The following is a 15432-nucleotide window of genomic DNA, read 5'->3' as shown; positions in this document are numbered from 1 at the left end:
GATCACTATGAACAAATGGAGAATCATTTACATTTCCAAAAGGAGACGGTATTCTACAACTAAGAAGTTGCAGACTAACTCTAGTCAAAAGCAACAGGCACGGGAGAGGCAAAAGATGACTTCTAGAGATACAGAGATCCAAGAACATTAAGATTAGATACTGTATTTCTTAAAATATAACTACTGAAACATATTCAAGAACTGAGACTGTTCCGGTAAAACAAGACTTATTAATAAATCTTTAAAATACATGACATACAAATGCATGCATGCACAGAAATTAAAACACAAGAGTAAACGTAAAAATGGAATTCAGTAGAGTTGCAGTCTAAAAAAATTACTTATTACAATATCAGAATTCTGAAGTGGGGACAGTGGATGGAGAAGGAAATGAAAAAATATCAGAAAGAAGAAAAGAATGAGCACAAACTAGAATTTGTGTTATATATCAAGCCACTCCTTAATAAAAAGGAAAAACACAATTTCTCATACATGTCGTAAGGAAGGAGAAGAGCTGGGGCCACAAAGTGATTTCATGCTCCTTTGGATGGAAATAAAGAGTAGAGAACCCTAATACTGAAATCACTAGGTGACAATTTTATTTTACTGTTCACCTACAAGAAATGTGCTTCTATTACAGTTACTCTTCTCTTTAGACAAGTAAGCAAGGAAAGATAAGCAATCTTTGAATTCTAACTTCCTATCCACTGAGAAGTAAAAGCTGGAGAAGAATGCACACTTTTGCAGTTAAAGAAAATTACATCTTGAGTTAATATGAAACCATCAAGGAGATTTATAATTACTCCTCATTATTAAAACTACAGCATTTTCCAGCCTGAAGAACATTGTACCCTCAAACAGTCTGCATCTCTTCTCCAACAGAATACAGTCTCATTACAGATAGCTGTCTAATTACCATGTGTGACTATTGTAAATATAAAAGAAATCATTTTGGGATTTATACAATAGTCAGCACTCTAAGAACTGTTTTCAAAGCTTGCTAGAAACATGCAATTGTAATAGATACAGACCTACCAGACTGCACCATACCTAGCTGCCAGTGCAGCAGAAATTCCTTTCCTCAGTTCCCTACCCTATGGCAACAGTCATGACAGCACACAATGGTCAATGCAGTATCATCTTTTTTTCTTTACAATGTTTGTGCTACTCAATACTTTATGCCAGTACCTTTCATTAAAAGAATGCATGCTTTTACCAAAAATGGCCTTATTTGAGGTGCAAAGCTACTGCAGAAGTGCCACTCACAGGAACAAATATCTGCCTTTTTCTCAATTACTCCTGAACTAATGTGAATTTAAATTTTCTGATAATTAGTTTATTTTTAAATTAAATTGAAATAACAGCATTAAGTTTGTATTCATTTTGTTTTCATTCAAGTTTTAAAGTCAGTTTTTGACTGGACTACTACTATATGGAATGGCTCAGAAAATAGACCTGTTTAGTCAATCAATGAATCATTCAATCAATACAAATTAGAAAGTGTCTTAATATCTTTATGAAGTAAATTTTATATAAAGTTGCCATCCAAATATTAGATTTTTAAAAAGAAAAACATTAAAACATGCTACAGAAAACAATGTAGAAAATTCTGCATACCAAGTGCGATGGATATATCAGAACTGATGTGCACATGGTCAGTCAATGGGTCAGAAGTAAAGCCAGGACCACGGGAGTTCTTTTTTTTGGAGATTTCCAAAGCAGAACTGATATTATTCAACTCCATTTAACAACTGCATCAGCTAGCCATCAAACATATCAACGTTCATGTTAGTAACTAAAATATAAAAATATTACCTCTGCCAAATTAAAGAGCTAAATGACACTATTGGAAATAGTGCTATTAAATGAGTAAAGTTCATGCAATGGGAACCACGGTACGACCTGCCTGGATTTCTTGTTCTACTGCTCACAACAGGAAGCCATAGGATTTTATTAGACTACCAAGAGGAAAACATCTGATAGTCACTGAAGATATGTGTGAAGAACAGGAATTTTTGCACCTCTCAATATCAGTTTTACTGAAAATTTTTGTGAAAAATTGAGTTTGCAGCTGCTTTTATCTGAGAATCTATATTCAGAATAATTACAGTTTTCAGTTACATGATTCCTGCATGCTCATAATCCAAGATAGAGCACAATCATGGAAGTATGGCCATAGATCATTCTACAGAGTAACATTTGAATTATTCCAACACATACACTGGGACCTCTAACGACATTTTTCTACAGCTCTCATTCACGTGAAACTCCCCAGACATCTTATAATACTGAGAAAATTCTATTCAGCAAACATATATTTATATTAATAACATGCTTAAGGTGGACTGGATAGGATTAGTGCCAAATTTTGTACACACTGGAACTCTTATTACACTGCAGTGTACAGATTATAACTTCAGCAGATAAGATTCTAAGTCAAGCATTTAAAAAAAAAATTGAAAACATTCAAATTTTAAGCATCTGGGAAGCTAAGTTAAAGAAAAGGTAAATCTAACTCTTTACTCAGCAGCATTCAGTTTAACTTCAGATGCCTTTCCTAAATTAGCACATAATTTCCACTTCCAGTTTTTACAAAAGTTTTAAAATTGCATGGCATTCATCTATTTGAAAAAATAACAATTTTTTACTATGGCTTAAATGTTTTTAATACGAAAATTGCTTAATATGAAAATTGTTCATTTAACATTTTCATGAAAAATAACCAATAACCACCATAATAAAGAGATTAACTGAATTTCACACAAATGTATTTTCCAGTTGCATTGAAGAGAAAAATACTTTTCTGCTCCTTTGCCCCTCAAATGCATTCTGTTTTTGTTTATGTGCTCCTGTTGCCACCTTTCGTTGTTTTACATAGACTGCTTTAGCTCCTTGACAGTGAGTACTCCCTGCAATTTGTCCTACCAGAACAGTGCTGTAAACCCTCCTACTTGTGCTACAACAAAAAACTTCCATTTAATTTTGGAAGGAGTCTCATCTCTTCTTCCTCAACATGCCATCTAGGGTACAACTAAGTGTACAGATACTAAAAATCAACAGCAGAAGTAAAAAAAAAAAGTGTATTTGGGCATTCTGTAGTTATTTATGGCCACAAGGACACACATATTTTGAGTAGTGAAAGCAGTTTTATTTAAAGTCTTTTGTCATATTAACATTTTGTAGTTCTCAGAGCTGACCAATTCCATACACTCAGCCTTACCTCTGCAGTGCTCTTTTTACCACATAAATTTCCCCATACAAAAAGCACTTTGCTCCCAATCCAAGGACCTTTAACATTTCGAAATTTGAGGCAAAGGACACTATTGCCAGGTCTATTTAATTCACCAAAGATTGCACTGGGTCAGGGGCAGTGATCTGTGGAAAACCTTGCTCTCAGTTCTAGTTTTCAATAGAAGGCCTACGGCATTCTGGAAAAAAACTACATCACTACTACAAGTCCTGAACTTCGTACGTATGATATTGTGGGTGTATTTTAACGCCATGCTTGATCACTTCACTGCCTGAACAGACCATCAAGGGAGTTATCATAGACCTAGGATAAAAAGACATACAGATGAAATCTCAGCCTCTACTTTGATTTTAACAGGAAATTTAAAGCTTAGGTGGCCAAAAGAAATCCTCGTGTGTTTTTTATTTTTCACTCAGTATTTTGCACGATAAGTTCCAGAGGAACGTCAGATCTCGTCTCTACTTGTACTGTGAAATCATGTTGCAGTTTGTAATGATAGGGGGACATCCGAAACGTGGAGTACTCAGACTTCTTGTACAGAGCCATCTATAATATCATCTCTCTGTTGTACTTCACTGAAGAAACTGCAGAAGATATTGTAAAAAGCACAATGTGCGTAGGGGGTAATAAATCTGTTGGATGCAGATAGTCAATGGCTGCAAGTCATAACATAAAGCTTTACTCTTAGCCTCCTACAGTTTTCATTATCAGTGAAAATTTCTATTAATGTAATATGATAGCATCATGTACAAACAGCTCAGCAGTCAGATTTGGCACAGCTGTCATAAAATGATAGTCATTTTGCTTCAAGGTAAAGCTGTAAAGCTGAAGTTTGAATATTCCTGCTTTTCATCTTTGAAGCTTTGTCACTTTAGAAGATAATTATCTGGTTTTGTGACCAACGATGTGTTCCCAACACATCAAACTTTAATATCCGTAGTACATAAACCTTTTTCTTATGTCTTGAAAATTAGCAGCTTAGCTTGATAAACTCTTGGGAGTTTACTGAATAAACAAGTGTTCAAATGCAACCTAGAGGAACAATAGAAAGTGTATGTGCTGTTGTCTGACCAAATTTGTTTACAATACCTTCCAAATAACATTGTCAGTATCTTATATTTAGCAGGCTGGAAATACAATGACTGCATAGTTCAACTCCTACTTTTTAGGAAAGCAAGTCAAATTCTTGTTCATGCACTAGCATGAAGAAGCTCCTTGCAGCTACAGCAGAATAACCTGAAGTGAAAACATACGAGGTATTAAACCTTCTACCAGATGACAAATGATTTCTGTGCGACACCAAGTTCATTTAAGGTACTCTGGTTGATAAACATAGCAAAACAAAACGTCTGGAGCGAGGTAACTAGGAGCTGGAATTTGGTTTAGCCAAGGAAGTCTAAGGAGTGCTTCCCTTACAAGGGAAGTACTCGTGTTACCATGACAAATTAAAAAAAAAAAAGCCTTCCAGTTCTTGCAATCAAGTTAGTTGAGACTAGTCTCAAAGCTTCATAACCACGAGAAGCGTTACATGCTTTACCATGAGGAGTATCTGTGGAAGAAAGTCCACCTGAATATTAGACAGAAGAGAGTTTAATTTGTGAACTAGTAATATTAATGCAAGTATTTTGAAAGAATGATTTTGAAAAGAAAATGGTGAAATCTGTTGAAACACCTAAAAGATTGTACAATATGGTTTATGACTGGGGCCTAATAGAAGCCTGCCCTGACAACTAGGAGTTGGGAGAAACAAATATCAAATGAAATAGAATTGAAATCCTAACTGATAGAATTGAGAATTCCCTTGTAAGTCTACTAAAAAAGTAAACTTCAGAAAAACACTTATTTTTTGCTATGTAGAGAGATTTAATTCAAGAGTCAAATTTTTGGGTTGCTGAAATTCAGATCCAATAGAGAAGAGAATGGTGGCAATACAAGTTCCCTTCACTAAATCAAATTTATATCCAAACACACATAGGCAATGGCTATTCAACAATCAAAAAAACTTTTACAAAAATTTCAATCACTAAGTTTTCCATTTGTTTACTGTAGTTGACAATTTTTCAGCTAAGTTTCATAGCACTTCTTGTGATTTTTATTAGGTCTTACATTTTGTGGGTATTTCACAATAAGGAAGGCAATAGTACAATATACCATAGATAATGTAAAGCATATACATCTTCCAGACTGACAATATAAGAGGAAAAGGTATAAGAGAGAATAACAAGTACATTTCAAATTGAATTTATTTGGCCTTTGAATAAAACATGGGCAACCGCTTTTGCAACAAGCCAGTGACATCTTAGTAGAGTTGCTTAAAACTGCTTGCGTAGATGTTTCTATTAATGTTGAAGGATACAGAATCACGTAACCAGCCTGACTTCCGTCTACAACAAAAAGAACATACCTATCAACAAGCAAAGAGCTGTACATGTTATTTACCTTATTCCAGAATGCCTTTTGATGTCTCCCATAGCATCACAGTATTCAAATTATGGCAACTATGGTCTGTGTAGGACTACTAGATGGATGGAAAAACTAATCAGGCTCAAAAGGCAATGCTCATTGACAGTGATCCCAAAGCCTATTTGCAAGGAGAGCTCCTCAAGCGTGCATACTGTGGAATGCTGGTTTTAACATATTTATTAATGACCTTTATAATGAAGATGGATAAGATCCATCAAGATTGTGCATAACAGTTTAGGGCAGCTCTTCAAGGTAGGGAGTGGGTAGTAAGGAGCTGTAGTGAGGAGAACTCATAACACAACAGGAGAGACAGGCAGCAGGAATTCAAGTGAGAGGTTCCAACTTAAGCAAATAATTTTCCATCCTAAGAGTGAAAATTTGGAGTAAGAGGTTTTAACATCTCTATCCTTGAAGATTCTGGACATCGTACTCAAAGCCCCAAGAAATCTGCCCTCAAGCCAGCACTGGCCCTACTTTAAGCAGAAAGTTGTGTTAAATGACCTTCTAAACCATTCTTCCACAACTAATTATTCCATGATCCCATAAATTATTAAAAGTTCCATCGTGGAAGAGAGGAAGATAGCTCTCACACCTAGAAGTGAAAGATAAAGGAGTTCTTTGGTTTGGGGTTTTGCTGAATTTTTTTTTTTTTTTTTTTTTTTCAAAACCAGTTTTGCAGAGTCATGAAGCCCCAAGAACTAAATTCAGTATCAACGTATTCAGAGGAATATTAATCAGTGATCTACTCAGTGTTCAAATTTGAGAAGTATCAATGCAAACTGCCACCTGCACAAAATTCAGGAAAGTCTGTCAGTTCCACATTTTGAGTACCCCAAAGGAAAATATTCTGAGGTTATTAGAAGCTCAAAGATATTTTCAGTGCTCTCCTATGAACCAGAAACAAAGTCTAGATAAAAAAAATTTGCTATCGATCACACCCAAGCATTCAGGTCAGCATCTGTCATGCTTCAGTTAAAACACTTAATTATATACACATACTTATCGTACTATATCCCCAATTTACAAACTAGATTAGGTCACCATGTTTTGTTTTTTAATGGGCTCAAGGAGAGTTTCTGTATACATCTCTCTCATTTTTAATTTGGGTGCTCTAAGACCTCTATCTAGATTTTTCTCTATTTTAGTTGCTATCCTTGGTAAATCCAAGCCTAGATTGTTGCAGAAACCTGTGATTCGTAGCTACAGCTAAGATCTAGTTGAAGAGTGCAATAAGCCAACCCTCATGTAAGAGAGTATTATGCTGGTCTGTGCTCTGGATTCTACTACTCATTTCCAGCTTAAATTTGGTACACTGATTCTAACATTTGTGAAGTCCTGTGTGAGCAAGTCTTTGTCTCTCCTGACTAATCTCTTCATGCATTATAATATCATCCTTTGAAACAAGGTGCTAGTCATGGGCTGTAAGATATGGAAGTGCATTTGTAAAGTTCTAAGAGTTCTGTGTCAGATCCTGTCCATAAGGAATGGAAAGGGGTGACTAGATTCACAAATACCTCAAGTTAGATTAAGGTAAAAATATATATATACATATACACACATACAGAAGTCCACACATAATTATCAATTTTAATGAGCATCTAGATACTGGCACATAAATACCCTTGAAATATTTGCACTCTAATACTTAGAATCTAACTTAAACTTTGTGGCTAAACAACATAACTCTAAGGGAGCTGAAATAAGCCTTGCAACTTTACAACTAAACTGAATGAGACAAACGGGTTTTAAGAAGCCAAAATAGGTTCTGCAATTACTTGATAATTTTATGAGAAAAAATGAGCAAAAAGAAAACTGAGAAAAATGGAGAAAGAATGAGAGTCAGAAAAATGGACAAGAAAAACATTGATCACTGGTCTATTTAGAAGGCCTGTTTGAAGAGTTCTAGCGTCAGCCTATGGCACTGGAGAAGGGCTGTGGGGTAAGCACACTTGTCCAGATGTCATAGTCTCAAACCAGTAGACAGTAATGACAACCACCAAAAATACAAAGATGAAGAAGATAACAATCTCCCAGGGTCTCCCTCAGGCATCCCCTTATGCCTGCTAAGTTTGCAGGTACACCATGCCAAGGTCATGAGCAACCAAGCTCACAGTAACAAGTTTGGCAAAGGTAAGTTTATAGCCAAAACTTTCTTGTAAGAAGCAGGACTATCTTTTTGAGAGGGCAGGATATGATACTTAATCATACTTCCTGATATCAGCCTTCAACTGGCTGTCATGGCAATAGCCTTGCACTGCAAGCATTTGAGATATGCCAAGCACAACCCAGAAAGTCTGACAGTGCTTTCTGTTGGTCCCTTTACAATCTGAAGGCAGGATATTTTAGGAAAGCATCTGTCCCTGGAATTTATCACTCCTAGAAAGGTACCCAAGACCCTTCTCAAATTCTAAGTGTTATTTTAAAAAAAAAGCTTTATTGCACATATTTGTTTTTCAACTGCAAAGACTGTAATGATTTTGTCATTCACAAAATAAGTACTTAATCTTTGGGAAGATGCTCAATAGTGTCACAAGAACGTCCACAGTTGGGAAAAAAGTTTTATACGTAGAAAAAGCAGGATGGGAATTTCATGAGAATAGTATATGAAGGTATTTCATGAAGACCTCTTATTGAAGTGTCTACATCAACCTAAAAAAAAAAAAAAAAAAAAATACTGTCTATGCCACCAATATATAATTTGTATTGTACATGTAACCATTTATTATCAGCAACAAAAAATTGTACCCTACAGAACAGTAATGACATTTGAAAGTATAGAGTATTGATTAGCAGTTGCTCAAAAGTGAATCACCATCAGAATGCAGCTTCCACTCGTGGCAGTTTACCTTCTCTGTGAAAACAATCTGCATGGAGACCAGCACTTTTCACCTTGAAATGCAAGCACTTTCTGAGGCAGGATGAGAAAACAACCAACCTTAAAAGCATTAAGTACAGAAATTAGCATTCATCTCTTTTCAAGATCTGATGCTTTCCAGTTGTATTGCCTGCTCAATTTCTACATTAAAAAAACATGATTGAAAGTGGAAGGTACTTATCATACTTACAGAAGTCATCTCCTATTTGTGTTATACATCAGCAATAGAAAATATTTACTTCTAATAATACAAGAGGATCATGCTGTACTTGCAAAACTTGGAAAGACAAAAAAATTCTACAAAACACAGAGTACTGGTAGGAGAAGAGCACAAATTCAACACAGCTTTAAGCAGGGCTTTGCATTTTTTTAGAAAAAGAAATATTAAAAATGATGATTGATAATTCATGTACTTGAAAGCATACTAAGAAATTCATTCTCCTGAAAAAAAATTCGAACAAGAGATGAGAGTAAGTACACACAAGATGCTGTTCCAACTTAAAGGCAAAACAAAATTACCCAATGCTTTCAGAAAAGGCAGGACTTCATCACAAGAAAGAAGGAAAACTGCAGTTAACTTATTGAGAAAAGGAAACCATGTTATTGAAAGTTAGATTGTACTATCATGTTTTTCTCTCCAGATCAATATACTAACTGAAAATCGGGATTGGACCCAGCAGGTTTCCCCACACACTACCACATTTTTTCCTCTTGAAAAAGAAGAAAAAAATAAGATATCTATGCAAAATAATTTATCTCTATATCCTCACATAATAATACTAAGTGCGTAGCAAAAACACTAACGTACTCAGCAACTAGTTTGACATAGGGAACAACTCCATTATTTACATGGCCTGGAAAAATTGAAAAGGAAAAGGGTTTAAGACCTGCAAGCTGCAGAATAGCATTGTGTTAACCATCAGAATTTAAGTGTTTTAAGACGCAAGTTTCTTTTCTCATTTAATGCTTGATTTTAATTCAGGGATAAGAGACATTTTGCATAATCCAAAGTTCAGAAGTATGAAGCTTAATATGATTTGCCTGGCTAGATTTTGTTGTTTTGGTTTGTTTAAAATCATAGACATCTTACAGGTTTGTTGTGGGTTTTGGTGATGGGTTTGTTTATATCATTTATATGAATATACATACACACACATATATATATATATTAGGTGATTTTTCTTCTATCACTTTTTGGCAGGATTAAAATTAATAGTTCAGCTGGCAAAAGTTAAATTAATAATCAAAAAGGCAGTCCATATCTGCAGCTTGAAATGCACATCCCAATTCTATTGACCCTTCCTTCAAAGAAGGCAGCAGTAATTGAAGAGTCTTGAGAAAAAAAAAAAAAAAAAAAAAAAAAACCAGCCTAAAAAGACCAGAAAAAACATCAGGCTGAATAAAAGCAATTAATGTCAAGATGATGGTACTAAACTTCTGTGAGAATTTAAGTCACTATTATACATATTAAAACTAAAGATAACTGTACCACATGAATCAGATACGCCAGCTGAATGCAAACTGATCTAAATCACCCTGTTCTATTAGCTTTGTACTGACATTTTCATGGTTGTAAGAAACAAGATACAGCACTAGGTGGTAAGTCAAAATGTAATTTTGAACCTTTATAAATAGGGATTCTGTACTGATGGAAAGAGTTGCTTGGAGAAACTACAATGGATTTGAGAACTCTTCATACAATGAAGATAATGTTGAAATGAGTGGGCATGTGCAGACAAACTGCTTGAAATTAGGGCTGTAAGTGCTTACATAACACTGAAGACTCCGTTAAGCAACTTACATAAGGAAATTCTGTGAGGGCTTTAAAAAGCAAGAGGTTTCAGCAAGAAACCTTAATGGTAGAACTCTCAAAAAAAAAGTTCATATTCAATTATTAAGTGTTCCTATAGTAGTAATAAATTACTATTTACCGTTCAAGACCAAATCAAGAATTTCTCAGAGTATGCATGGTTTTCTCCAAGAGAAATCTAAAAGCACAAACCACCTCACATAGAAATAATTGGACTTATTTGATATTAGAGATTTACTGCGCAAATGACAATTATTTTTAACATTAACTGAAGGCAAATTACCTCCACTTCCTACTTGCATTTTACTGCTACTATTACTTTGCAATAGCATATAGAACTGAACACACATCATTATCATGAACACTGTATCGTGAACAATAGCATTCCCTAAGCATAGGATTTTGGAGGAATAATCATAGAGTGAAATGAATCCATTCCTGGGACCTAACCCTTGCTTTCATCCTATACTTAAAAAGCCTGGCTTTGCCACCAGGCTGTGCTAACATTCAAACTAAAAAATGATCAGTGTTTAAAAAAAAAGTTTGAAGATGCGTCAGGATTCAAATAAAGCAGATGCCTTTTCCAAGTACGAGGAGAAAAAATTCTGTCATACTGTGCTACATGTAACCTAAGAAACAATTAAAATTTGAATAGATTTTAGGCCCCAGAAGTATTTTCTAGCCAGGTGAAGAGCATGCATCAAATAGCTTCATTTATGTTGCCAAATCTACATGACAACTGTAAAACCTCCATAAACCAGCTAATTTACGAATAATATTGTCCTATTTTCTTATGCTTGGTGTTTTGAACACAGAATGGCCTTCCTTCACTCTGAAAGTAATAGAGCATTAAAATAAAACATTTAAAAGTGTTAATTTGCTTAAAAATCTCATCTTCATTTCTAAAATATTTACTGAGCTATTATTATTATTTTCTGAACTATTTACAGTCCCTGTATTTTATCTAAAGCCAATTGCAGGAAAAGTCGTATATCCCACACAGTGTTAGAAGGCGTAACGACATACTCAGAGAAGATTATTACAACAGAATGAAATTATAAAAACACTCAGTTGAGATAAACAACGTTGCTTTTTTAAAAAAAGTGATGAAAATATTCTTACACATTTCAAAACTCAATAGGACTGCAATGCTGGTTACTCATTTTCTGTTCACAGCGCGATACTCAGGATTTGCAATACCTGTATCGATACTCAGAGTTACAATCTGACCATTTTTTTAACTGAGGATCTCACATAATTTCATTTTCTCAATGAAAACTCAAGACGGGTCTCATGAATTTTAGTGAGTAAAGCATTTGCATAAAAGATTGTGTCAATAGGACCTCGGTTTATCACACGTTCCTTTGAAAGTAGCACACATCATCTATGCTAACAAAGTGAACCAAATAGTCTTTACATTAATTTTTCATTTATCAAGCTTTTATTAAACTAAATGGCACTGCAAAGCAGTTGATAATTAATAAATCCATACTGCCCAATACGTAATTATACACATTTTTATATCTTCATTCACTAATGATGCTTAATTCATGATCAAAAAGTATTGATTCATCCACTTAACATTAGAAGTCATTCTGCCTCTACAAGTGGAATCTTGCCTTTAAGAAGACATTAATTCTGATCACTCAGCACACAGTAAACACCGAATGGATTCTTCATGTCTGGCTAGTGGCAGAGGAAGAAAAAAAACAACAAACAACCATGCTTGGATTTACAGCACTAATGTGCTATCACTGTGGTGAATTGTTATGACAACTTCTGCCATTGACTTCACATGATGAAAATGCTTGTGAATCTTCAAGTTTGATATGCTTTTATTCATAGAAGCTTACAAAATAAATATGTTTCACAACAATACAAAAAGATTCATGCTAAAATCGTCTGTCATCCAGACTCATCTGACATGGCCAACACTAAGAAATGGCAAGTTTAAAAGGACAGGCAAATGGAATTTTTCAATGAAACTGAAAGGTACCAGAGTTTTCCTCAAACTATTATGATCAGAAGGCAAGAAAAGAGGGGAAAAAAAAAAAGAGTAGAGAATGCAATAGAAGAACAAATGAACTCAAAACACCCTCAAATCTGCATTCCATCTTTCTCCTTTAATTCTGTGATGAAATACCATAACAAATGCAGGAAACAAAAACAAAATAACGTGGAATAAATGTATACTGTCTACCTTTAAAAACAGGAATAGGGTTTTGTTAGTGAAACAGAAAGAATGCTGATGAAAACGTAAAGTGAATAGCTTCCTATTGCCTACAATTATAATAACCTATAGGAAGGAATGAGGATACTACAAAGGGAAAAGCACATCACAGAAATGATTAACCATATATTCTATATCTACAATGTATCTACTACGAGGAATAGAAGCATGATCTTATACTTAGTGTTTGTGGATTTTAGCACCATTGTCAAACACAGCATATTCCATATTTTCCTAATAGACAAAAATGTTTTAAGTCATTTTAGTTCAAAAATGGCTGCACATGGAGCTGTTCCAAAGTTAAATAAATGTAGTTGCTTGTTAAGGGCCGAAAAAAAAATTTAAGCCTTTTAACAATACCTGATCAGATACTAACTGAAAGGTCCATCTGCATTATGAACTTAAAGAGTTTATACAGATACAAGACTACACCAAGATTTTAAAGAACACGAGCTAAAAATACAATAAATATTAAATGTCCTCATTTTTAGATTAAAAGTTCTCCTCAACAGAAGCTATTTAATGGCCTTGAAACGTATTGAAAGACCTCAACTATTCATGTTCTTAATAGCTCTGTATTGCAGCATAGTTAAGGACAGGTTTCACAATCCTGGGTACATAACAATGAAAAGGCATAATACTGAGGATCTCCCATGCCTTTAAGTATTAAGTTAGTTGCTTCATTTTCTGCAGACAGTATAAGCTGTTTATTTGAACTGCTACCTTTTCTGTCCATTACATAATCTCACAAGTATACAAGCCTTTCAAAATAAGTGCTACAAGCTGAAGCTCTTCCTTCATAGGCAAACAAAAACAAACAAGTGTTATTCAAAACCAGAAATCACCTCTAAAACAAGCAGGAATTTAACCTATGGGTTGAATGACTGGTTTCTGTAGTCAGAGAGCATCTCAACATTTTTCCATTTCCACACCACATTTTAAGGATCACAATAAATGCCAGAAAATCACAATCTTAAAAACTTCAACATATTTCCCTCAGTCTTTGACAATGCCTTCTTCAGCAATTGCTATAAAAATGAGCGGCCTACAATATAGAACTTTATTATTGGCTGCACGTTTAAATTAGTCTAGATGCAGTCTTTGATATATGCCTAATACTCAAATCCGCTTTCTCATCCCTTTCTGCCCAAATTATGTAGACTTATGCCAATTTCTCAAGTTTTCGCAATACTTCACTAGCTTATTACCCAGCTGTGCAGCTGAGCAAGAAGATAACCACATTCATTCCTTTTATCTGTAATGATGTAATACATCCCAGCACTGGGTTGAGATGATTGGGGAATAATGGGATTGTAAAAACTGCGGAGATGACAAACAACAGTGCAGCCTTCTTCTCCCAATACATAGTCAATTGCATACATACAGCATAGGGTAAAAATAATAAAATATGCCCTAATTCTGCTCTTTGAATGAAGTTAATGTTTTTCATAAGCAGCAGCTGTTTCTACACAGAAACACGATCATCACAATGCAGCAACCAGACAAAACACCTGCAATCTAGACTATAAGTAAAAAAAACCACATCAGAGTTTACTTTCAAATGAAAGCAAAAAAACCCACACCTCTCAAAACCAACTCATTTTAATCAAGGAGTCTCCAAACAGTGCAGTGCAATGCAAAGAGTCATCAGGGACCAGTATGCAATACAAAAATAGATCTTAGACCAAAGGATGCACTGTTCTGCTTTTCTATTTAAAAAATTAAATCTGCCTCCATCTTCCCTTTTACAACCTTCTTTATTACAAGCAAAAAGATCCTTACCTTCTGCAGGAGCTGGGAACCCGAGTACTTGGCAGCAATAGATTTGATCTCCCCACCAAACGCTGAGGCCCAGAGCTTCACACTGTGAAGGAGAAAAAAAAAGAGGCAGGAAGAAATGTAATACACATGTCATAGCAAGCAACACAGACTGTAGCTGCTTCAGCTGCACTCATAAGGATTCAAGCAATTTTGCATTGAGGAGCTCACAAAGGAACCTAGGCACAGCAAAAGATTAGCAAAGCTGTTCAAGTACAAGCACAGGCTAGATGCTCTGCCAAGGTGAGGCCTCTGACTCCAAACCACCCAAGCTGCACTTTTTAAAATTTAAACAATCAACTTGCCCAGAAACACACTTTGACACAATGTGTTTACACACGAATGAAAGGAGCAGATAAAACAGCAGAATGGTTCTGAATGGTAACTTCTCACATAACAATGAGTTAACATAACAATGTGAACTTCGGTAAATAGAAGTGTTTAAAATAAAGCTCTGCTACAGTACACTCCATCAACACATGCACTAGAATAAATTTAAAGTGGTGCCCAATTTCAGAAACAGATGATAGAGGAGCAAAGGTGCCTTGAACAGCTAAATATCTGCAGTAAGAAATAGGAACTTGAGCAGTCAACTCTCATCCTTGAGCACAGTCCTGAGAGAAATACCATGAAAACACTTACACAGACAGGGGGATCTGCTGCTCCGATCCAACCACATCCACTAAGGCTGTGTTAAAAGCTGTCCAGAAGATAAAGAAAAAACCCCCAAAAGTCCGAAGAAGATTCAGATTTTCTAGCATTGTGCTTGAAGAGATTTGGGGAAATTCAGGTAAATCTGAATTTAGTAGCAGTAGGGGGTGGCTTCTCAAGCCAGCTTTAAGCCCCTCCACGAGAGCGACACTTGGAGAAATCACTGCTCCATCCTCATCCCTCCCAGGAGTGACCCTCTCTGTGTAATGGAAGGAGAGGACCAGAAGCTCTAATGACTTGAGAACTATTCCGTCCCTGGCAACAGGGACGCGTTT

The 15432-nt window shown here is 35.3% G+C and overlaps 1 protein-coding gene across 1 annotated transcript in view; it reads right to left on the bottom strand.

Moving 5' to 3' along the window:
* CACNA2D3 (calcium voltage-gated channel auxiliary subunit alpha2delta 3) overlaps positions 1-15207 on the bottom strand; it is a gene marked incomplete at both ends in the record, with an annotated part of 393832 nt that extends 378625 nt beyond the window's left edge. Inside the window, 2 exons of the mRNA XM_079540355.1 lie at positions 14411-14492; positions 15089-15207. Of these exons, the coding sequence (XP_079396481.1) occupies positions 14411-14492; positions 15089-15207 (201 nt within the window). The remainder of the gene's footprint in view (positions 1-14410; positions 14493-15088) is intronic.
* Positions 15208-15432: the final 225 nt, after the last annotated feature.

This window comes from Tetrao urogallus (assembly GCF_951394365.1).
Source record: "Tetrao urogallus genome assembly, chromosome: 10".
Lineage (NCBI taxonomy): Eukaryota > Metazoa > Chordata > Aves > Galliformes > Phasianidae > Tetrao > Tetrao urogallus.
This window is presented reverse-complemented; position numbering and strand designations above follow the sequence as displayed.